At 28.2% G+C, this 24,879-nt stretch overlaps 3 protein-coding genes across 7 annotated transcripts; 2 read left to right on the top strand and 1 right to left on the bottom strand.

Moving 5' to 3' along the window:
- Positions 1 to 5,637: 5,637 nt before the first annotated feature.
- On the top strand, positions 5,638 to 10,061 carry LOC111284382 (glutamate receptor 2.2-like). 2 transcript variants are annotated; one of them, XM_089762339.1, is made up of 5 exons: positions 5,638 to 5,952; positions 6,800 to 8,115; positions 8,333 to 8,644; positions 8,784 to 9,270; positions 9,446 to 10,061. In XM_089762339.1, the coding sequence occupies exons 1-3, from the start codon at positions 5,667 to 5,669 to the stop codon at positions 8,474 to 8,476; spliced, it is 1,746 nt and encodes a 581-aa protein (XP_089618465.1). In that variant the 5' UTR covers positions 5,638 to 5,666; the 3' UTR covers positions 8,477 to 8,644; positions 8,784 to 9,270; positions 9,446 to 10,061. The 2 variants fall into 2 exon arrangements, with proteins under 2 accessions (XP_089618465.1, XP_089618466.1); XM_089762340.1 differs by having other exon boundaries at positions 8,784 to 9,193.
- On the top strand, positions 8,795 to 9,985 carry LOC149518505 (glutamate receptor 2.8-like). Its single transcript, XM_089761580.1, has 3 exons — positions 8,795 to 9,193; positions 9,446 to 9,640; positions 9,779 to 9,985. Exons 1-3 carry the CDS (start codon positions 8,795 to 8,797, stop codon positions 9,983 to 9,985), a joined length of 801 nt encoding a protein of 266 aa, XP_089617706.1.
- Positions 10,062 to 10,301: 240 nt separating the features above from the next.
- LOC111285503 (diacylglycerol kinase 4-like) lies at positions 10,302 to 18,405 on the bottom strand. 4 transcript variants are annotated; one of them, XM_022874984.2, is made up of 12 exons: positions 17,866 to 18,394; positions 17,651 to 17,773; positions 17,055 to 17,192; positions 16,879 to 16,964; positions 16,605 to 16,692; positions 16,033 to 16,165; positions 15,341 to 15,423; positions 13,817 to 13,887; positions 12,926 to 13,003; positions 12,568 to 12,655; positions 11,095 to 11,211; positions 10,302 to 10,669 (listed from the first exon to the last, which is right to left on the bottom strand). In XM_022874984.2, exons 1-12 carry the CDS (start codon positions 18,211 to 18,213, stop codon positions 10,511 to 10,513), a joined length of 1,512 nt encoding a protein of 503 aa, XP_022730719.2. In that variant the 5' UTR covers positions 18,214 to 18,394; the 3' UTR covers positions 10,302 to 10,510. The 4 variants fall into 4 exon arrangements, 2 of the variants coding, with proteins under 2 accessions (XP_022730719.2, XP_022730720.2); XM_022874985.2 differs by having other exon boundaries at positions 16,033 to 16,108; positions 17,866 to 18,393; XR_016342911.1 differs by lacking the exon at positions 10,302 to 10,669 and adding an exon at positions 12,213 to 12,398 and having other exon boundaries at positions 17,866 to 18,405.
- Positions 18,406 to 24,879: the final 6,474 nt, after the last annotated feature.

Raw genomic sequence — 24,879 nt, forward strand, 5'->3', positions numbered from 1 at the left:
TATAATTTTATAATAAATCATTAATAACTTAATAATAAATTATCAATAATTTAATAGTAAATCAATCATAATTTAATAGCAAATCTTTTATAACTTTACGTTAAATCAATAAGAGTTTAGTTGTAAATAACTGACAACATAGTAACAAATCAATGATAACTTAATTATCAAACATTAATAACTTTTTTTACTTTAAGTTTGTAGGATTAAACCTTGGTTTCTAGCATAAACAAAGCTAAAATTTTCATTTTAGGGGTTATGATAAACTTATCATGAACTTATTCAATAAAAAATTTAATAAACAAATTTGCAAATTTGAATGAAGTAATAATACTATTATATAAAAAGAAAATTATCTCATATATTGTTAGTAAACTTTTTAAACTTCATATTTCATAGTTATAAATGCATAAAAACATATTAGTAAATCAAGGATAGCTTGATAAAAAATAGGTGATAACTTAATAATTAATTATTAATAACTTATTAATAAATCAATGATAACTTAATAGTAAATTAGTGATAACTTAATAATAAATTAATTTTAATTTAATAGTAATTAATTGATAAACTTACTAGTAAATCAATGATAATTTTTGAAAACTTAAAAATAAATCAATATAATTTAGAAATAAATCATCGATAACTTAATAGTTAATCAATGATAACTAAATAGTAAATTATGAATAATTTAATATAAACAAGCTATAATTTGGTAGTAAATAATGGATAATTAAGTAATAAATCTATTATAATTTTATAGTAAATAATCAAAAGCTAAATAGTAAATCAATGATAACATAGTAGTACATGTATAATAACATAATAATAAATTATTGATAATTTAGTAGTAAATTAATTATAACATATAGTAGAAATCACTAGTTACAAAGTAGAAAATCACTAATAACGTAGTTATAAATCAGTGATAATTTAGTGATAAATTTGTTAATCATTAATGCATTTGTAGTAAATCATCAATAAATTACTAGTAAATTAATTATAACTTTATAAATCTTTAGCAACTTAGTAATAAGTCATTAACAATTTAGAAGTAAATCATTAATAATTTAGTAATAAATCATTCATAAATTAGTAATAAATTTATGATAATTTAATAGTAAATTATTGATAGCACAGTAATAGGTCACTGAGAACATAATAATAAAATCAATGATAACTTAATTATCAATTATTAATAACTTTTTTATATTTGAAGTTGTTAGGGATTGAACCTTAATTACTAATAGAAATGAAACTAAAACTTTCATTTAGGGAGGTTCATATAAACTTCACATAAACTTACCATGAACCTATTTAATAAAAAAATTTAGTAAAATAATTTTAAATTTAAATGAATCAATAATATTATTATATAAAAAAAAATCTTATATTAGAATGGCACTCACGCTTTGTTGCAAAAATACATTGTTGATATATGATTGCATAAATTTTATCAATAATTATCAAAAAGATACTATAAGTTACCAAAATTATATCAAGCAATTACTAAATTTTTTTAAAAATTACCAAAATTGTATCAATGGTTAAAAAAATTATATTATAAGTTATTGCACTAATATTGAAGGTTACTAAAATTGTATCGAATGTTACTAAGATTTTATCAAAGGTTATCAAAATTAGAATTGTAATGATTTTATTAAAATCAAAATTATCAAAAGTTATCAAATCAAAATTACCAAGACTTTTAATAATGATTGCCTGAACATATCAAAGATTATCAAAATCAAAATTATATCAAAAGTTATTAAATTTTACTTATATTACATTAAAATCAAAATTAAATTCTTAATATTTATTACTATTATTGTAGCATCCAAAAAACTATTTATTAAATGAAATTTTTAAAGATAAAAGCTAAAAACTAGTATATATAACTTCATCGAATATTGGGTATTAAATAGTCAATAAAAGGAATTCAAGTTTAATTTAGTAGATTCATACAATTATTTTTAAAAGTGACATCTAACAAATTTAAGATTCAAATCTTAATATTTATAATATCTTTTTTTTGTTTTTAAACTACTTTTATTGTAAAATAAAAAAATTTAATAAAAGGCTTTTTTATTATCATATATAATATTATATTATAGGATACATACTTGGTGGACGTTTATGTGGATAATTTTTATTTTTGACACGTAAGAAAATTCTTAATATTTCTTTTTATAATGTCACATAAAATATCTTTTTAATTTTAGACTATTTATCAAAAAATGTATTTGAAAAATTATTTAGTTATCCAAAATCTTCAAAATTTAAATGGAAGACCAATTCATATATATATATATATATAATAACAATTTATCATATTATCTATAATTAACTTTTTATTATTTTTTACTGCAAGTGTTCTTTAATTTTACAGCAAGTCATGATTTAAAATTTTTAAGTTTTGCTTTCACATTATCAACATTTCTTTTGGCCAATTTAAATTTAAAATAATTAAACAAATAAAATTATCCATTTAAAATAAAAAGTAAATTATAATATGTATTTGAAAATTTGAAAATTAATTTTATTTAATTCAGATTTCATTAGTTATGTAGTTATATCTTATTTTTAAATTTTAAAATCTTAAATTTTGATATTTTTACCTTCATAAATTTTTTTATATTCATTTATTTTTAAATGTTTTAAAATTTAAAAAGATAAATATCACTTATTATATTTTTTAAATTCAAAATAGATTTATCAATTAGAAAATTATCTATAAACTTTAATTGTCATTCAATAAACTTATAAATAGTATATGTTACATCATTATTATTTTTTTAATTTACAATTTTTCTTTGAAAGGTGTACTATTACTTTTATAATTTTATTCTTATAAAAACTAATATTTACTTAAATTCATTTTTCTTTTAACATTTATTTAGTAGCTTTTTTTTATATATATTTTGCCAAGAGTTTTGATTAATTATCACATAGTGACGGTATGTTCAAAGATATTTATTAAATTTTTTTCCAGGAAATTTATATTAAAGTATAATTTATTAGAATATCTTTTTTCTTAAAATTGTATTTTTTATTTTTGGTGATTTTTTTATTTTTAACCTATTATCAAGAAATATATATATATATATATATTTTACTTTTCACATTTTTCATATATTTCAAAAATAGTTTGCTTTGTTATGAATTAGTTCTTGGGATCATACAATTTGGTTCTAATAAAATAAGTGCTATCCTTTTTAAAGGAAAAATGTTTATCTCATTGCTTGCTTTGATATGTGAATAATTGTTTTAGGTCAATTAATGAGGTACCAATAATATAAAGATTATGCTCTTTAATTTTATTTTAAGATAAATGACTCAAAATATATTCAACTTGATTGTATCATATATCATCATCTTTGGTTTAGATTTATAATTATATACTTTCATGTAAAAATATTTTTATACTTCATGTATTTCTTCAGCCACTTAGTAATTCATAATTTATGAATCAAGCACTTTAGATTTTTTTTTCATTTTATATCATGAATCAAATAGATTATACGTATTTTTAAAATAAAAACTTTAAGATCAATATGTGATAAATGATTTTTTTTACAAATAAACAATTAGAATATATATTCTTTTATTAAGATAATATAACAATTAAAATGAACTAAAAAATTAAAGGTATAAAAAAATATAATAAAAAATCTCTACATCTCATAGATTAAAATGTTAGTTATCTTATAAATTTCATGACTTCCACTTTATGATTTGAACTCTACAAATTTTCAAGTTAGAGTTTAAGATATGGGTGCCCCTTTGAAACAAGGCACTTAACAAATTAAAGAGTGAAATTAAAATGGAATTTGATAGATAAAACTTGTAAAATTCACCATTAAAAGATAAGAAAGGTTTAAATATGTAAAAGATAAATTGCTGCATCCCTTAGAAGGGATCATTATTAATGTAGACAAAAATGGATTTTTTTTTGCCATAAAAAAAATAATTATTGACTATTTTATTTAAAATAATTATTTTAAATGAATATTAGAAATTATGAAATGTATTCAAACTTTTTATACACGGCCTACTACCTATTTAAAGAGATTATTGATTAATCTGTTTCCATTTATTAAAAGGTAAACTATATAAATATATTTTGTGATTTGGGCTGAACTAAATTTGTCTTCTGCTGATTAAATTTGAATACTTAACCAACTTGTGTTTTTCTCTGTTAATATTCTGTTAACAGTAAAAATAAAATGTCGTAAATATCTTTTATTTCATTAAAATAATAATAAATAAAAAAAAATAAAAAAAAATTGTAATTTTTTTTGGTTAATGAACGAATTCCAAACTTTCTAGAATACAACTCTAGGAATCTATTTCACTTATAACTTATAATTATCCATCAATTTACTTTATTAACAGCTTGATTCCCTTAGTCGAGGTAATTAGAACTTAAAAGCAAAAGCAAAAAAAAAAAAAAAAAATTCTCAATTTCATACAGTAGGTTCTTCAATGGGTTTATTCTCAGTGGGTTTTTCAGATGGGCCCCAAGGATTCTATATTAGAGTCTTCAATAGTTTTTTTTTTTCCCTCTTCAATGGGTTTACGAAGGAGTTCTACAAGGACTTTCAATGTTTTTTTTTTCTTTTTCTTTTAATGGGTTTATTCTTGACAAACAAAAAGTGGATTCTTCAATGGTGTTTGTTCCTGTCAACAATAATTGCTTGAAAGAAGGGAAAAATTGCATATAAAAAGTTGTAAAATTGCAGGAATTGTGATGTTAGGATTGAGAAAATTAACAAAATGTGAAAGAAATTTTAACATTTGGTGGTAAAGAGAGAAAAAGTGTAGATAGAGATAATGAGGCACCAAAATTAAGCAAACTACTTGGCTTTACATTATTTGTTTAATTAGAATAATATTGGTGCATTGAAACTGAGAAATGAAAAAAATTAAAAAGCTTATGGAACACATCTATGATATTAACTGTGTATCAAAATAATTCTTCTATAATTTATAGAATAATAATGATATGATACAATTGACAAAGACAAATCTTCATGCATTATATCAGATATATGCTTATTTACAACAACATAAACCTCTTCTAAGAGCTTTTAATGAGTAATAGAATTTATAACTCCACCATTAATTATTCTGTTCAGAAATTTTTTCTTTTTTCCTTTTTAGTATTTGAGATTGTTAAAAATTAAATTTAATCATTAAAATTAAAGATTTAATTTTTTATCAAGACCATGGGAGAAAATTCTCGACAAATTTGAAATAAACCATTTCATTTGAAGAAATTACACCAACTATTATCCTTATGTGCCTTGAGATCTTTTTATTTCATGTTGTTATATGCTTGTTTCTTCCCCGAAGGACCCCTTTTTTGTCCTGAAAATGATATTAGACCAACTATTACCCTTAGTGACTGAAAAGTTCTTTTTTGGTTTTATTTGTGAAATTCCTAGTAACTTACATTTTGAACTTTTCAAGATTTCTTGGAGTCTAACATTCTCTTAGCGACTGAAAAGTTCTTTTTTTTTGTTTTATTTGTGAAATTCCTAGTAACTTACATTTTGAACTTGTCAAGATTTCTTAATTGGAGTCTAACATTCTCCATTAATGCTCAACAATCTCTCTCTCTCTCTATATAGCAATTTGATCATAGGGGCAAAACCTCTTATACCATGGAGAACCTGATGCATCTTTCCCTACGTCTTTGGTGCTTCTTTCATTGGTTTTGGCTGGGAGTTAAGTCATCAAATGGTGGGCATATAGGGAATAAAATTTCAGAAAAGAAGATGTTGATACATGTTGGAGTGGTTCTAGAGTTGGAGTCACCAATTGGTTCTGTAGCAAATGCATGCATCTCCATGGCAATCTCAGATTTCTATGCTACACATTCCAACTACAGTTCTAGATTGTTTCTCCACACCAGGAACTCGGTTGATGTTGTTGGTGCTGCTCTTGCAAGTAAGTAATAATTAATTTAGTTTTTAGATCAATTAAGAGTAGACTTGTTTAAAGGTCGAATTATCCCTTCAAACATGAAGGTTTATCTAAATTTTGAAAAGGTTTGAAAAAAAAATTAAAACCCATTAAACGAACTCGGATATAACTTTTAGGTTTGTTTAAATTTCAAATAAGGCTTTAGACAAAATATTTCAAACTCAAACCCAAACCCAATTCAAATTCATATGTATATATAATTTTTATTTATATATATATATGAATTATATATAAATTAATTCACATATATATATAAAAATTTTAAAAAATTATATATATTTTTTTAAACTTAATTTTTACTTTTATACAATTTTTATTTTTAATATTTATATATATAATTTTTTTTAATTTATATATATGTGAATTGAATATAATTTTATTGAATTTAATTAATAATTTTTTAATTTTTTATTATTTAAATTAAATTTAATGGATGAATTTAGGATTTATTTTTTTAATTTGGATCAAGTTTGAGAAAATTTTAAGGTCTGAAATTTTGGATTGAATTTGGTTTGAGCAAGCATATAATTATTAAATACTAAATATGAATTTGACTCAAACTCAATTCAATTTGATCCATGAACACCTCTAATTAAGAGTGCATGTATATTTATATTTTTATATAAATTAATGTATGTGTTTATATATATATATATATACACAAGAATAAATTATTATTATTATTATTATTATTATTATTATTATGGAAACTCATTCTTAGCAAATTGTTTATTCATGCATTTTACTATTTGTATATAAGTTGATTGACTTTAGTTCTCAATTCATTTCACAAAATATTCATAAATTGCAGCTCTAGACTTGATTAACAATGATGAAGTAAACGCTATTATGGGGCCTCAAAAATCAATGCAAGCCAAGTTTGTGATCGGTGTTGGAGGAAAAGCTCAAGTTCCCGTTATATCCTTTTCAGCTGGAAGTCCCTCTCTCTCTACAACCCAAAACCCTTTCTTTATCCGGACAGCCCACAATGACAACTCTCAGGTTCAAGCCATCACATCCATTGTTAAAGCCTATGGATGGCACCAAGTAGTTCTCGTATATGAAGACACCGAATATGGTGGCGGCTTACTTCCCTACTTATCCGATGCATTTCAACAATTTGACATTCGAATAACTTATAGGTGTTCCATCTCCCGAACTTCTAGTGGATTCAGGATTTTGGAAAAGCTCAATAAGTTAATGGCGCAGCAAACCAGAGTATTCTTGGTGCATATGACTCATTCCTTAGGGTCTAGACTCTTTGTACATGCAAAACAAGCCGGTATGATGAGTGAAGGATATGCATGGATCATCACTTATGGACTAGCAAGTTTGTTGGATTCTATGGGATCAGAGGTCACTGATTCAATGAAAGGTGTACTGGGTATCAGGCCATACATACCGAAATTGAAAAGGCTTGAAAATTTTAAGAAGAAATGGAAAAGTGAATTTGACTCTAATGCTACTGAATTAAACATTTTTGGTTTATGGGCATATGATACTGTTTGGGCATTAGCTATGGCTGTTGAAATGGTTGGAAAGGAAAGCACCAATGCTTTCAAGCGAAATTCTAGCAGAAATAAGAGTCAGGTTTCAGGTATAAGAGTGTCAGAAATAGGCCCAAGGCTTCAGAACGACATGTTGAATGTCAGATTTAAAGGCCTCAGCGGAAATTTCCATTTGGTTAAAGGAGAGTTGCAGTCTTCAGCTTTTGAAATTATCAATGTGGTAGGCAAAGAAGGAATAGTCATTCGTTACTGGACTCCTGAGAAAGGATTATCTGGCAAACTAGGCTATTCTGGTGATGTAGTAGAATATTCAACTTCCATGGATGAACTCAAACCACCTATCTGGCCTGGAGACTCCAAAACTATACCGAAGGGTTGGGCTATACCAGTAGAGGGTAAGAAGTTGATGACTGGAGTGCCAGTGAAATTGGGCTTCGATGAATATTTAAAAGTGGAGTTGCATCCTTATACCAATGAGCCGATCGTTTCAGGGTTCTCCTATGATGTTTTCCTGGCTGCATTGGAGGCATTGCCCTTCGCAGTTAAACATAAACCAATTCCCTTCATAATTAATGGTTCAGCGACATACGACGACTTACTTCATCAGATCAAAGTTCAGGTGAGTTTAAACTTTCTATTCATTGAATCTCTCCAGGTTAATAAGCAGATAATCAAACAGCTGATTTTAGATGATAGATAAGGCTGAAAACAATGTGCACAACTTAAGCTAACAGACCATAGAGTGGAGAGAACAATATATACTTAGGATTTTCATTTTATATTACAACTCTATATATTTCTCACTCCTCACATTTTATCCATTTGTGGACGTGCAGAAATTTGATCCTACCGTAGGAGATATAACAATTCTTGCAGATCGGTCGGTGAATGTTGATTTTACATTACCTTACCTGCAATCACATGTGTCAATGGTAGTGAAAATCAAAGATGATGAGAGGAGAATATTTGGATATTCTTGAAGCCACTAAGTTGGGATCTTTGGCTAACAACTGGAGCAACCTTCACCTTTACAGGTCTAGTAGTCTGGATTCTGGAGCACCGTATAAACACGGAGTTCAGAGGTCCCCCAGAGCAACAACTAGGCACAATTTTTTGGTTCTCCTTCTCAATCCTTGTGTTTGCTCACAGTAATTCTCTTCTACCTATTCATACAGTATCATTTTTTTAACTTAATTTGCTTATGCAAAACTATATTTAACCACGTCAAACACATTAATTACTCATTACATACTTGAACTAAAAGCACTTTTCCTGGTACCATATCAGGGGAAAAGGTTATGAACAACTTATCAAGATTTGTGCTGATTATATGGATCTTTGTGGTGCTTATCCTCACTCAAAGTTACACCGCAAGTTTAGCCTCAATGTTAACAGTGCAGCGGTTGCAGCCAGCAGTAGTAGACATTAAAGAGCTCAAAAAAAATGGTGATTATGTAGGATATGAAGCAGGTTCCTTTGTGAAAGACCTTTTGGTGAACAAGTTGCAGTTCGACGAGTCCAGGCTGAAGCCGTATAGCACTCCAGAGGAGTTTGATGAAGCATTGTCAAAGGGAAGCAAAAGGGGTGGTGTTGATGCAATCTTTGGTGCACAACACTGCATAGAGCTTTTTCTTGCCAAATTCTGTGACAAATATATGACAGCTGGGCCAAACTTCAAAACTGATGGGCTTGGCTTTGTTAGTCTTTCTCCATCTTGCCTTCATTTACTTTTGAAAAAAAAAAAAAACCATAGGACTGTAAAGAATTATGCAAGGTATATTACAACTTGCTATATATAATTCAGTAGAAGAAAAACTGTAAGCATGAATATTGTTCTTAAAGTTTACAGTACATAATCCATATATTATTTGTCTAAGAAACAGTGATCCGAGATTGCTTCATGCCGGTTGTTTGTTTAACCGAGAATATCTTTTTTTCTTTTGCCTCAGGCCTTCCCACGAGGATCACCGCTAGTTCCATACATGTCCAGGGCAATCTTGAACGTCACTGAAAATAAAACAGCAATGGAAGCTCTTGAGAACAAATATTTTAAGCAAAATGTGGCCTGTCAAGAATGTCAAAGTCAACGAATTGCTTCTGATAGTCTCAGTGTCTACAGCTTTGGAGGCCTCTTCATTATTACAGTAATTGCTTCACTGTCCGCACTCCTCATATACATGTCCAAGTTCCTATAATCGCACTGGCCTGAGTTGGGCACCTTTCATGCCAAAAGATCAAAATGGTCGAAACTTACTGAACTGGCAAGGCTTTTTGATCGAAAGGTTGTAGCTTCAAATCCTTTTGAGAGGAATGAATCTAGAGCACATCATCTAGTCAATCCCCAAGGTGTTGAAGCTTCATATGATTTTCACAGTAGTCAGAACAGCTCGATGACATCTGAAGGTGTTGAGATGGTTGTTAGAAATGATGAAATCCTTTCTTCAGGGAATGGTAGCAATTCATCTGTGAATGTATCCAACACACCGTGAGCTTTAGCTCACCAATCTTATGTGGGTCCCTTTGATATTAGTGTCAATAATTCAGTTTCATCAGTATTGAGAATAACTTTAAAATGAAAAAGAAAGCCCCTGTTTTATCCACGTACTCCAAGGTTGTAACCATCTATTAATAATAGTAATAAATCTTACAATTCATATACTTGTATAACTAATAATTTATATATTTATATTGTGTTTTGATACAACACTACCCTTTAGTTTGGAGTCATGATCAGGTAATCATTAACCAACGTAATAAAAGCCTCCTCCAAGTGCAAGTAAAACCTGGTTAAGCATAATAGAAATCTCAAAGAATGCACCACTGGAATATATATATATATATATATATGTATGGAATTGACTGCAAATGAATTTGATACAAAGATCCCTATTCCTAGGTATGTTTCTCTTCTCATTGTCCAAGTTCCTAGTCACTGGGGAAAACAAATGTAATTTACAAGCCCTTTGGAGACAACCACGCTTTACATTGACGGCATGCATAAGGATTCGCCAATGTCATTCTCCACTAACCATTAGTGACTGAAAAGGCACCCTCTTAATTTCCACAAATGTAGAATAATCCTTGCTCATGGGCTGTTTCCATGGTTCCCCATCCATCTGCATAAATGCATCTTTCCACTCTCCACCTCTTATCTCCAGTCTAATCGATGAAGCCTGAAAAAGATTGTAAAACTCATCAACATACCATATTTTCAAAAGACCAAGCCCAGAGAATACAGATTTTTTTTAGTTCCTTCTTTCCCAGGCACTTCAGAGCCAATCTTATGCATGCAAGACACTAAGAACTACCATTACAAGAAACAAGGTACAGTAGAGGAACACAACATTATCTGTAAACGCTATTGAGTTTTTAAGAATAACTTCTACTAATTATCAAGCATCTTGCCAAACAACTTTTAGTAATTACCAATCTTTCTCACCAATGGTAGCAACTTCCCAAAGACCCAGGACATAATTTCCTTCTGTTTGTGCCTACCTACCAAGGACATAGTTTCAATCAAGTCTAAACCTGCACTTCTACAATCTTATGTTTAACCACCTTTGACTTGTTTTGATGAAAAATACATAAGTTACAGTACCTGCGCAATGTGTTTTGCAGATATGAGCTCAACCATTACAAATGATGTGTGCCATCCTTGCTTTAAGCCAAAAATTTCTAGAAGACCATCATCAGCATGGGCCTCAACAAAGCCTTTCTGAAAAAATAAACAATTAAAATTGAAGACAATCAATTTAGATTTGGAATTTAATCAAGCCTCTCAATAAGCTTAATATTAAAACAAAAAGACCGAGTAACTTCCAACTCTCCACCAGCCTAGGAATCATGGTGAAGACATTGATCTTACACCAAAAGCATAGGCCGCAAATTTGAAAGCAATTAAGTTTACATAGTCAAAGAAAGATGCACAGTATTTGTTGAAAACCTTGGCATTAGCATCTTTCCAAATGCTTTGGTGAACTATGATTTATATTAGAGAAATATCTATTGATGACCTGTCATTTTAAACTGATAACAGTTCAACTTCTTGATTTTCCCATAATTACATTTGATTGTAATAAGATAGGTTTCTTCTACCCATGTACCATCTTTATCAGGCTAAATTTATGTTATTACATATAATGAAACGTTAAATGCTCATTTCATTTTACTTCCCCTTGGAATTCTTATTATTAGCTTTATGTTACTTCAATATAATAATTGGAATGGAACATTATGAAAGCTGCATTAAGAAATACTCTCTTCTGTCATTTCTTTGTTCTCATTTTGCAATAACAATTGGCTGTTCAGTATTCACCCCTTCTCACTATTTTATATAAATTTATATTTCACAATACAAGAAATTCCTCATGATTTAGTTTTAACTTAAATAAACATTGATACGCTGAAAGAAATTTAAGAGTCCAGTAATAACACCTATTAAGGATGCACAGTTTTGTTGTGCTATTCACCTCTATTTATTTATGTTCATATAAATATTAGAATAGACACTACAAGATAGCAATATTTATCAACAAAAGAAGCTTAAGAGTCAAAAACAATATATGGTGACCATCTCAAATCATGCATTTTCAGTAATATAAAGCTGATTAAAAATTATCAGGACCAAGATAATATTTCCAAGAACTATTGATTAAATAAACACAAACTGCCCAGTTTTCATAGAGTTTGACCCCTAATAGAATTCATTCCTGGTACCTGGATCATGTTAGGCATACTGGGTGATATCTGCAACTTCAACTATCTAAGTAAGTGAAAACTACATGGCATCCATCTGGTTCACTAAAACTCCAATCTTGAATTCTCAAGTAAGTACAAAGCTCCAATCTTGGAAAGGAACCAAGCTGAAGTTGTTTTGAATTGCAAATAAAGTATGCAGAACACCTTTTTGTTTCCATTATGGAGCCAGAACAAATTATATTGCTCAGTTTTTGAGATCCAAATCCAACCATCAAACATAAGCAAACAGTCAAAGTATACCCCAAAGAGAGAGAGAGATTGTAGAACACCGTACCCAGAATAATACTATGTAACCTGAAGAAATGTACCATACCTTTTCCAAATACTCTGGTTTTAGATTACCCCACGGATTTCGCCCACTTCCATAACTATGAAGATTTAATGCAACAATTGCCCTCACACTAAAATAAAATGCATAATATTAGGGGATGATTAAATCATAAGCCATAACAGGGGCAGAAATGTTCTACCCATCTATGCATCTAGTGTCATAGTAACCTTAGCAATATAGCTAGTTATGCAGAAGGTTCAGTAAAAGACAAATTATGGTTATAAAGATATCAAATGCACAAAATAGGGTTACATAAAAATCATGAAGGCTAACAGTTGATAACTAGAACAATTAAGATACTAATGTATCACAAGGTAAAATTAAATACTTAGAAATGTACCTTTTGGGGACTGGAACCTGCTCCCATTCCGAGCAATTGACCCTTTTAATATGTATCCTTAAAATGTTCTTGAGTCCCCTGCACTTAGAAACATTTTTTGAATATGTTCACCTCAAAAAGAATGGTTCAAAACACCATTCACAAGAAAGACACTTTCTCCATACGATTCATGGATTATTTCTTCTCAGCTAAATAAAAGATGTATCAAAAGGAAACTTGTTGGTTTAACTGAACAAGCATTTGTAAACAACGTGCATTATAATAGTGATGATGTTTTATTATTTGAGAAACATTAAGAAACAAAAACAATGTGGTAAAAGGCAGAAGACACCCTCAAGGTACTAGGATTTTTGTATTGCCAGAGGCACAAGGGCAAAAAAGACATTTGACTGAGCAAAGCAAGGTGCTGATATAATACACATATAAAGGGAAACTAGGACCCTTTTCATTTTTGTATAAACATACATATATCATCAATTCAAAGTAGAGTTTTAAAAAAATTTTAGAGAACTTAATGGAGGCATGTCAAGCCTCACCTTTCAAAATAATGCACCTAGGCATCAAAGAATTATGCTTGGTAAAAGCACTTTTTGGCCTTGCCCTCAGCCCAAGGTCAATGCCTTGGCTACACTGTCTAAGGAAGAATCAACCTTAGCTAAGTGATTGTTACATGTGAGGCACTTTATGTGTTGTGCCTTACCTCAGCACCAAGGCCAAAGCCTTGGCTACACTGTCCAAGGAACAATCAAAACTTAACTAGATGCTTGTTGTACATACACACACACACACACACCAACATGCATAGAAATATACATATTGTTGTTTTTTAGAAACTGGAATATGTCCATTATAGGATGAGATGCATGCTAAAAAACTATCATAATATCTAACCTTAAACCTGGATCACTTATGCAAGGTGTGAGAAACCAACCCTGAGTGCAACTGTAACTGGAGTAGATAATCTGTCACAAAAGATGGACCAATTACAATCTAATATTAGTTTTACCAAAGCAAATCATTGACTGAGGCAAAGAAACTAATAATGTGAATTTTGAATGCCAAGCTGCACACTTCAATTGAACTTAAGTTAACTTTAGTGAGATTAGTATTATATTTTGTGCAAATCCTAGAGGAAATAACAGGAGAATGAAGAAAAGACCCTGCATAAACTAAATTTACATTTAAGTTGTTTATCAGATAAATCAGAAGAGAAAAAATAAATTTAAACATCCAAGCATATGCACAAATATTGCATACATCTACAGTTCTACACAAGAAATTCATAACTCTTCTATTGGCTAGCAAAGAACAAGGTTAAGGCTGGGACAACATGAAATGCTCCCAGTGTTGTCAAGGGCGCAAGGCTCACTCAAGGCGGTAGAACCCTTATATTGCCTGAGATGCAAGGTGGAAAAAAAGTGCTCGCCTCAGGGAAGGCACAATATGTATATGCGTATGTATATATAAAATAAGCTTAAGATATATAATTCTGCTAATAAAATCTAAAGAGCGGTCCACTTTTATCCTACAAACATGCAATTTTTCCTTTTTCTTTTTTTTGGCCAATATGCACCATTTCCTTATGGACCCAAGTTTGTTGTTGAAAGAGTTTCATATTGTCACTTTTTTACTATTAAAGGTAAAGTTAATAAAAAAATCCTAAAGAAAAAGAAATGCAAGAGAGAGCCTTTTCTTGCACCCACTGTCTTACAGAAAAGCATGACTAGATGCACCAGGCGTACACCCGATTAAATGCACCTTGTCCAAAAGGGTTCAAGGTACTTTCATTGTCTAGCACTAAGGCACAGCACCTAGGCGTATATCACTGAATGCTCCTATATAGAAAAACTACAAGACTTTCCCACTAGCATTATGTTGTAGCTTCATTTTTACTTCTAGCCTTTCATGCATCCTCCTCATTCCTTGTCAAAGAATTGTGGAGCAGCAAATCTTTAAAATATAGGTACTGAGACTGAACTGCTATATGTTTGGCCACAAAAAGAATAGATTGGGGAAAAATCAAGAATTCCACACTAGTTTTATATTGTAATTCATTTTACATATAGCCTTTCATGCATCCTCCCCATTCCTTGTCAAAGAATTATGGAGCAGCAAATTTGTAAAACATAGGTATCAAGACCAAAGTGCAAAATATTTAGTCATAAAAAGAATAGATTGAGAAAAAACTTCAATTTATATAGGTGAGACAATCACTTCCTGTCCCTCCTTTTGACTATGCCACGCATAGTCACTAATATCATCTGTAGATGATCCATATATGGTTGACAGATGGCAGTATTACCATTAAGCAACTTCAAACTAAAACATCTACATTTGACAAGACAGGATAATACCAGAGATTGACAACAAAACATTCTTGAACTTGCAGTCAAATAATAAAAGAAATCCAAATACCTTATTTGAAATAGGACCTTGCGCAAGGTAAGGTTTCTCATTACGTAAATGGTGGAATCCATACGCAACTTGTGCATCCATTCCTGAATGTAAATGAACATAAAAAGATTCTTAAGGACCAAAAATGTTAATAATAATAACAATAAACGGAAAAACACCATAAGCAAGAATAAGTGTTGTCATTGTAACCAAAAACTTTCATATATGATTTCTAAACATTTCATGACTCCCAATTTTTAAATTGCTTTTCCTTTCGCAAAAGTTTTTATGGTCTTGCAAATTATTAACCAAATTAGCGAATAGGGGCACTGTAAGCCTTTAATGAGTTGTCTTGAGCCCTCAGAGTCATATGAGTGTGCCTTCCTCCCCCTTTTCTGGATTTTTTGTGAAATTGCAAGAGTAGAGGATGATAAGATTTGGATGATTTAAAAGTTAAAATTATTAAAATAAAGCAAAAAGAATCATTATAAAAGTTTGCACATCCTTGGACTCTATCAGGGATTTGGTTTAGAATGCTACTACTCTATTCTGTTTCCCTTGAAATAAAGTAGCAGATAGTCTCCATAACAGCTTACATGCCAAAATTATGATTATCAAGCTTCTAAGATGTAATACAGCTCCCCACCAAGCAAATCTCCCCATGCATAAAATTAAAATTACAAAGATTTAGAAGTTTAACTGGTATACTATACCTATGCTAAAGTAATTATAGAATACTCCTTCATAGCAGTTCACTTTGTCAGGAACATCCCCCACAATCTCCAAAGTCTGCAATCGCGGACAAGATTTTCCCATTTGAATTTGAAATTCCACATCATAAGATGACTAAATGACAATCAGACAAAAATTATTTAAAGAAAAAGAAAACACTAATGTGTCATGTCTAAGTTATCAGATGGTAGACCAGGCTGAATACTTTAGACAGAAAGAAGCAGCTTTAGATATACAATGCCACAGTTCATTAGATAATGTGCTTTATTGGATTAAATCATTATAGCATATTTTGATCTATGACCTAAAAAGTACTCTTGCTTTTCAAAAACTCGTCTCTATAATTATATTATCAAGATAGACACATAGACATTTTTATATATTTGGTAAATTCCAATAATACCGAATTAGGTAACCTAATGACAAACTTCATGAACTAAAACAGAAAAAACTTTATTGACCTTCAAAGGACTCAGATTAAGCCAATGTTCATGCATCCAAAAATTGTCACGCAATAGAAGATGTTTGAATAAAACAGAGGATGATTCACTACCTGATCAAGACAACACTCTTCTGTAGCCTTCAAAGAATGGGGAGGATCAACAACTTCACCGCCAGGCATTTGCAACACAACAAGCCAACTGCATCATCAAAGAAACAATTAGTGATATAACTGCAAAGTAGTTATGAAAAAACATTTTCAATCGTAGGAAACTCAAACATGCAGCGAGTCCTCAATAGTGGATCATCAAACTTATAAAACAAACAGCAGTGTGCTACAGACACAAAACATAGTACTAATCATTATGCAATAAATGTATTCTCACCTATCTAGACGGCAAATTGGACCGGAAGTAGCTCTTTGCAGAGTTCTTTTAATAGCCGATTTCCAGGAAAAAGGAAATGAACCTCCCTGCAGTGACCATTCAGTGCATGAATCAAGAAAGAGAGAGAAGCAAATAGCAGACAACATCAAAATTTAAAATGTAAAGGAATATCATACCCAACCAAAACTTCTAGACAAGTCATTGCCTGTACCAAGTGGAATGATAGCTACAGGAGGAACCGGCTCCCGACCCTTCTGATGAAGTTCTCCAAGACATCCAAGTACCCAACCAACAGTACCATCACCTCCAGCAACCTGCTCATTTATACAGAGCCTTACAAAATCAGCTTGGAATGTTCGATTTGTTAGTTACTTTTGCTATGTTTTTTTACCATCTAGAAAGTTGCTTAAAAAAGGAAAAACAAAATCATAGTTGATTAACATCACACAACAATTTAACACAGCCATTATGTATAAAAGTAAAATCATGTACTTTATTCCACAGAAAAAAGTTATATTTTTAATTTTTAACTCTTTAAAAAATTATTTACTTTTAAATCTAAAAGATTCTTTTTTTTACTTTTTCAAAGTAAATATAGTAGCAAGTGGTGAGATTTGAACCCAAAAAAAAAAGACAAGTAACAAACATAAGAACCCAACTGTAACTAAATTAAAGCGGTAACATCCAAATCCGAATTGGAACATTCTAAAAGAAAAGGGGAAAAAACAGCACAGGGAAGTTTACAAGTTGTAAAAAGTTGGTAGAAACATACCACAACTCTAATGTTCTCCCGTATCTCTTTGGCACAAAAATCTCCATTGTTAGCCCACTTCTCAAGGCAAGCCAGTCCATACCGTACAAATTCATGCGGTTTCACATCTTGGAGGTCAAATACCTATATTTCCGATATTAAAATTCTTAAGAAAATATAAATGCAAATAAGTCTTTCGAAACCATAAAAATAAAAGCAAAAGAAATAAGTGAAACCTGTTCTTCGCTGATTAATTGCTGGAGACGCTCTTTAAGGACGGGGCCATGGCGACCGCCGCTACGGGGGTTAATAAAAACGACCATAGGGGATTCAGGATACGGAACATCGTCGGAGCCACGTGAAAGGAAATGCTGGTCACCGCCATCGACGTCCTTTTTCCTAATGGAATCTTGCATCGCAAGGCGCAGATACTGAGGCATCAAAAGCCTTCGTCTAAGCTCTTCCTTATCGATCCTAACACCGGCTAAACCCGACAAACCGCAAGCTCTTATCGAGTCCATCATGGAGGAACGAACCACGATCCGTGCCGTCGATGAATCACCAGCCGACTTCGGCGAATCCATATTTACCAGAATCTTCTTCTTTTATTATTTTTATTAAAAAAAAAAAGAAAGAAAAGTATGTGAATAAGTAAAGGTACATATATTTATATATACATATATAGATTGAGGGAGTGAAGGGGCAGGCAGGGCAGGGGAGAACGAAAAAGCTGAGGTTGGTTTTTCAGTTTGGTTTTTTTTTTTTGTTTTTGAAAAAGCGTTTGGAGGAGTTCAATTGTTTTTCATTGTTTTGTTTGTTTGGACGGAGGAGAAAAGAAATGCCCTTGCTGGGAGATTAAATTACATAAGTGCCAGCTGGGATTTTTTCAAAACCAAATTGGAGTTTATGGAAAGTATCTGAAAGCTTTGTTTTTGTTTGTTTGGGTGGGGAGTTTTTACGGTACTCACTTCACTTGTATTCAAACTGTAACTCTCCAGTGAGTTTAGCTTTGACCAAAGCAATGGAATTGTTTTTAGTTAAAAAAAAGGCAATGGAATTTTTTTATATATTACTTGAAAAACTAGTTTCATGATTTTAAACAATGGCAATTGTTTTTTTATAAAATAATAAAAGTATGAAATATTCTGAAATTTTTGAAGAAGGAAAATAAAGGAAGTGAAAAAAAGTGAGCAAAGAAAAAAAATTTTTAAAAAGGAAAGAAAGTTGTTTTTTCCTTCTATATGTTTTGCATTAAATATGAATAGTAGAGGAAAAAATTAAAAATGAAATTGTGAATAAAATATTTAATTTAAGTAGAAACAATGTTTTTTTTTTTTAATTTGGAATTATTTAGATTTAAAGAAAAAGAATATATATAAATTCATTGCTTTTTTTTTATTGATCAATAAATCATTTTTAATTAATTAAGTAATATTTTGTCAAACAAATATGATTCAGATTTAAAGAGAAAAAGATATAAAAATTCATTTTTTTATTTTTTATTAATCAATAATTTTTTTTTAATTTATTGAATAATTTTGTCAAATAACTATAGAATAATATAAAATTTATTTCTTAAAAGTCAATTTTTTAAAAAAAAAATCAACCTAAAAGTGAAACTGTAAAGAAAATGTTTAATTTAAGTCTAAAGAATGTTTTATTTTCAATTTCGAAAGATTTAGATTTTAAAAAAAAAAGAAAAAAAAAGGAAAAGATACAAATTCATTTATTTTTATTTTTTCTCTTATTTTTCCCTTATCAAACAGAAGAATGGAAAGAAAAAAATATAGTTTCTTTTTTCATTTTTTTCTTTTTTTTTTCGGTCCTACCAAATATATGTTAATATATTTGGAAAATTAATTAATTTTCTTTTCCGGGTGTAATTACTCATTATATTTTGAGGGACCCGAGTTAAATTTGTTTTGAAGAAAATATGGAAGTTGTGGGAGTGTCGAAGGCCGGCTGTCCGTCCGGCACGGTGACAACTTTTATCTTTTTGTTTGATTCTGAAATGGAAAACAATTAATTAAAAAAGGAAAACCAAAAATAAAGCTATATAGAATTATTATAGGGATAATTGCTGGACTAGCTGTCTCAAATTAAAATAAGATTTGGTGAAAATATAGAAGGAGATTCTTCCTTTACAGGCAATGGGCACGGGTTATCCATAATGGAAAGTTAGATTTGTTTAGTCAAAGAAGCTACCAATTGCAAAACTCTTTACATAAACTAATCGTTAAAAGGTCAAATCACAGCATTATATATATTTATGAGCCCTAAGCAAATACACTAGGCTAAAATATGTAAAAAAATGAATAATTAGGATAAACAGTAACATAAAATAAAAAATGTTATATAGTTATCTTCAGAAAAAAGATAAAAATATGAAATAAACAGCAAGTGTTGATTTTTGAAATGAACAAAAAAAAGTAGACATAAGGGGTTTTTTTTTTTAATTTTCTTTCAAAATTAGTAAATTGCTACTGCAATCCTATTAATATATTATTAATTTTTTAAAATATATATTTTTTATTTTATAATATAACTTTTGTTAATTTTTTCAAATTAAATTTATATTTTTTTTATCTATTGTAATTTAAAACTCTTAAAGTAATAATTGATATTATTTTTAAGATTACTATAGTGATTTTATTATTATAGTCATACGATAATCAAAGTGATCAATTCATCAGTGATCTTAAATTACAATATTTTATATAATATTATAAATCATTAATATTTTTAAATTATTGTGTTGATATTAAATAAAAAATAAATCATATAATACAAAATATTCAAAATAAACTTGAAAAAAATAAAATATTAGTACTTGTTGAATCAACAATTTATAAAATAATTAAAAGTTATTTTATAAAAAATTATAAAATATAAATCAATTTTGATAAAAAAATAATTTTTAAAATTTTATTAAATAAATTCTATTTAAAAAGTAAATTGTTTTTGGTCAACATATTAATAAAATTCTTGAATTATTTTGTGTTTTTTAAATAAGTTCATATAATTTTATTTTACCAAAATAAGCTCTTATTGTTTAATTTATATCTAATTAAACTTTTAATTCAAACGAAAAATTAGTTTATGTTAAGAGCCTATTTAGCTAAGAATTAAAAATTAAAGGTTTATTTATAAATATATATTAATAATTAATAATTTATTTAGGTTCAAATTAAAATTGAATGATTTATTTAGATGAAATAAAATATAAAAGCTTCTTCAAATAAAGTAACAAAGTTCAGGGATTTATTTATTAATTTTGCTTTATTTTTTAATGGAAACAAATAAATTCTAACTATTTAAAGTAAAAAAATTTTTAGTTAATATTTGATACACTATTAATATCAAAGTTTCAATACCATATTAGACCACATTCAATTTTTTTTTAATGTAATATATATCGGTATCGATTACTTTAGTATATTATTTCAGATTTTTTGATTTAGTATAAATATATTTATAAATATACATGAACATATACATTATAATCCTACTAATAATTTACAAAATAAATATGCAATATCTTTAAATATCAAATAAATAAATTTAAAAGTATAAAAAATATTATCATAAATTTTTTAGGATATTTTTAAACACTTAATCTAATCATATGATATTTAAATAAATATTTTTTATGTAAATATTAAGATAAAAATAAAGAAATGAAAAAAAAAAAAAACCTTAGTTTCATGATTTTAAAACTTTAAAAAAAGAGCACAATTGTTTTTTTTTTAAGAGATGGAAATACTTATAAATTTTGGTTTGAAAAAATAAAGTATAAAAAAAGCAAGTTAAAATAAAAAAAAATAAAGAAAGTCAATTTTTAAAGATTATTTAATCAATTAATTTTATTTTTATTAGATTAAAAATAGTCAAATAATAAAAAATAAATTAAAAATTATAAAATATATTTCACATTTACATACTAGTTGAAATAAGTCAATTCATCGAAATTTATCGAAACCAACGAAAATAATCAATATTATCTAATATTAAATTTGAAATAAAAATTTATCTTTAAATATATCATATTTTAATATAACTGAAATGTATCGATTAGTACGATAAATTTTGAAACAAAATTAACAATTAGTGTCAATATAATTTTTTAATTACACAAATGAAATTAACAAGGTGATATATGTATTTTTTTAATTAAATTTTTTATTTTTAAAATATATCATAAAAAATATATTTCATTATACTAATCCATATATATAATTAAAAATTTATAGTAATTGTATATCAAATTTTAAATTTTTTTATCAAAACACTATCAATTGTTTTATGCATCTCATACATTAAATTCTAAAAGAACTTTTTAACCAGTCGTCATTATATAAAACTTCAAATGAATATGTACAAATAAAACAATGTTCAAAATTAAAAAAAAAAAAAGTTATTCAACTTTATTGTGAAATAAATTCTAAACAATTCGATAAAAAATCAATTTAAACAATCCAAATGTGAGATTTTAATTTTTAAATGTTGCACGATTTACAAACAATATCTTTAAATAATTGAAATAAGAGATATCTTTTTTATTTTTAAATCCAAACCATTCTAGCACATATGTTACTGTAATATCAAAATCAACACATCCCTTCTAGAATTTCGAAAAACTGCCGCTCTGCTTAAAATTTAGCACCACATGGGAGATAATAACTAGACATCAAAGAGACAGTTGAGATCTAATTCAAAAGCTCACTTTGTATTTGGTCTGAACAATAACTCTCCCTTTCAAGAACGAAGCCAGCATCATAATATTAGAGAATTAAGTATTAAATTAATAATAAATTAAATTAAAAAAGGGACAAAAATGAAAATAACATGGTTAAAATAGTAATTTTAAGATTATTACATTTTTTAGGAGCTATGACTCATACTTGTCCTCTAAATTCGCCTCTATTTTGTTAATATTTAAAAATAATCAAATGAATTCATCATTTTTTTTGTAATATTTCAAATTTTATTTAGGATATTTAAAACTCAATTTTTAAATTTATGAACGTTTAAAAATGCTTTAAATTTATACATTTTGCCAATCATCAATTGAAAAAAATATATATTCCACTTAATATAAATTTTAATCCAAAAATCAAGCCAATCACTTTTTTTATGTGAGCATATGGATTACACATGTTGAGGCGATGTTGACGTAAAAAATTTTATCATTGATGAAAATAAATGAATTTATAATATTTGTAAAAGATCATAAATTTAAAATTAAAATTTAAAAATTAACTATTAAAATAAAATATTACAAAAAGATTATAATATATAATGTAATTTATTCTTTGAAATTTTATTCTCTTAATAACATTACAAAAAAGACAGTTATTACCCAAAACATTGCGCAATGGAAACCGTTCATATACGACTGTGCTGAGGTTACACACAAATGATGTATAGATTTGCTAGCTCGATCTTTCACTGCCAACTTGATTGAATTTATTACGGTTGATGAATATATATGCATGTGCAGAATGGGCTAACGTATGACAAATGGGAATTTATAAAAGGCAGATCAGATCTCATATATTCTACTTTGCATACGCGCCGCATGGGATTCTTTCCCTTGCTCCAAACTTCAAAGCTTAGAATATGTGTCCTTTTCTTGAAGAAAATAGTAGCAGGAAAACCATTCACCGTTGTTACAGCCTCAGCCAAGCCCTGCCTTCATGGCATTTTAGCAGTTCTTTCCAGGATGGAGGGGTAATTAAGGAAATCCAGTATATCACGTGTGAAACCCATAGCGGTCTTGGAAGGAAGTTTTGGTTCCACGCTGTTAATGACCGTTGATTCCGTTGACGGCCCACCAAATAGGACCCAAAGGGGCCTATCTTTTTAAAAGTCGGATTGTCTCTAGAACATTTTTAAGAAAAGAAATTTCCACTGTTTTTTCCATTATTCTTCTCATTCACATTTTTGCATTGGCCAACACAAACAAGTCATTCCATTTCACGGAATTATGCTTTTGTCGAAATAGAATATAACAGTTCCTCCAATTTGCTAAACTTTTCAAAATTTGAGACATCAACGTCAATTTCAAACCACTGTTTGTTTGTAAGTTTCCTTTGCACGTAAACTTATACATATGTTTTTCATTTCAAAATTAAATATTTAATATTTTTAGTCTAAATCAATCAAATAATTTTGAGTAGGTTAAAGAAAATTGCATAAAGATATGTTGAAGACAATAGATAAATAAGTAATAGGAAACAATTGGTGGCAAGCAAGGGTGTGAATGGAAGTCTAATGGAGCATTAGCCATTGGGTTGAAGAGGGAAAGAAAATAGGGCAATGGTGGGTGGTCGTCTTTTCGTGGGAAAAGAGAGAACTTCAATTTTGGAATTATGAAGGTTGTAGTTGTATCACAAAGTGGGATGAAGGCCTCATGCTCTCAAGCTTTTTTTTTTTTTAGATGAATTTTGAAAAGGTAATGCACCAACTGTATTTATTTAGATATTATTTAGAATTTGAGTTCTAGATTCAAGTTTTATTATATGTAAATTTGATTAATTTTAATTTATTAATTGATTAATCAATAATTATAATTTGATTATAATATAACAGTTGATTATTTAATTGATTATATAATATAATATTCAATTATAATTGTAATTTCTTTTATATTTATAATTTTAAAAAATATCTAATATGTAATTAACTATTTATTTTTAGAAAACTCCCATTTTTTTATTAAAGGTAAAAATCTATTAAATTTAATTAATGGGAGGTAGTTGTCTCCTTTTTCTTCTCATAAATTTAAATTTCTTACACCAATAAATTTTTTTATGTATTTCTCTCTCCAAATTTTTTTTTAAGAATTCTCTTTCCAATGTTGAATATGAAATCTTCATATTCAAAATTTAAGTTTCAATAATTCTTTTGTAAAATAAAAAATTTAAAAAAAGTATTACTCCATATCATTTGTATCTTATTTTAATTAGAAGCTATATAATTTTGATTGGATTAGATTTGGTTCTATTGTTTTGATTAATGCGTAGTATTATAAATTTTTAAAACTTAATCTGAATTGATCTTTTTAAGAAATCGAATTGACCTAAACCAAAATTTATTTATTCAATTAAGTTCTATTCATCCATTTTTTTAAAATTAATTATTTTTAGTTGTTTGCTATTTTATATTATTTTAAATATATTTAAATATAAATAATTATTTTTTATTTTATAAAATTTTTTTAAAAATAAAAACTAATAAAAATATATTTT

Source organism: Durio zibethinus, chromosome 6 (assembly GCF_047325235.1).
Source record: "Durio zibethinus cultivar Kanyao isolate XHJ-2024 chromosome 6, ASM4732523v1, whole genome shotgun sequence".
NCBI classification, from domain to species: domain Eukaryota; kingdom Viridiplantae; phylum Streptophyta; class Magnoliopsida; order Malvales; family Malvaceae; genus Durio; species Durio zibethinus.

Excerpts from the sequence above, each read along its gene's own strand:
- LOC149518505 (XM_089761580.1), top strand. The coding sequence starts at position 8,795 with ATGAACAACTTATCAAGATTTGTGCTGATTATATGGATCTTTGTGGTG. Across the intron at positions 9,194-9,445 it reads AAACTGATGGGCTTGGCTTT|GCCTTCCCACGAGGATCACC; the intron begins GTTAGTCTTTCT and ends CTTTTGCCTCAG. Across the intron at positions 9,641-9,778 it reads GAGGCCTCTTCATTATTACA|GTTGTAGCTTCAAATCCTTT; the intron begins GTAATTGCTTCA and ends TTTGATCGAAAG.
- LOC111284382 (XM_089762339.1), top strand. The coding sequence starts at position 5,667 with ATGGAGAACCTGATGCATCTTTCCCTACGTCTTTGGTGCTTCTTTCAT. Across the intron at positions 5,953-6,799 it reads TGTTGGTGCTGCTCTTGCAA|CTCTAGACTTGATTAACAAT; the intron begins GTAAGTAATAAT and ends CATAAATTGCAG. Across the intron at positions 8,116-8,332 it reads TTCATCAGATCAAAGTTCAG|AAATTTGATCCTACCGTAGG; the intron begins GTGAGTTTAAAC and ends GTGGACGTGCAG.
- LOC111285503 (XM_022874984.2), bottom strand. The coding sequence starts at position 18,213 with ATGGATTCGCCGAAGTCGGCTGGTGATTCATCGACGGCACGGATCGTG. Across the intron at positions 16,965-17,054 it reads TGTCTAGAAGTTTTGGTTGG|GGAGGTTCATTTCCTTTTTC; the intron begins GTATGATATTCC and ends TGGTCACTGCAG. Across the intron at positions 16,166-16,604 it reads AAGAGTGTTGTCTTGATCAG|TCATCTTATGATGTGGAATT; the intron begins GTAGTGAATCAT and ends ATTGTCATTTAG.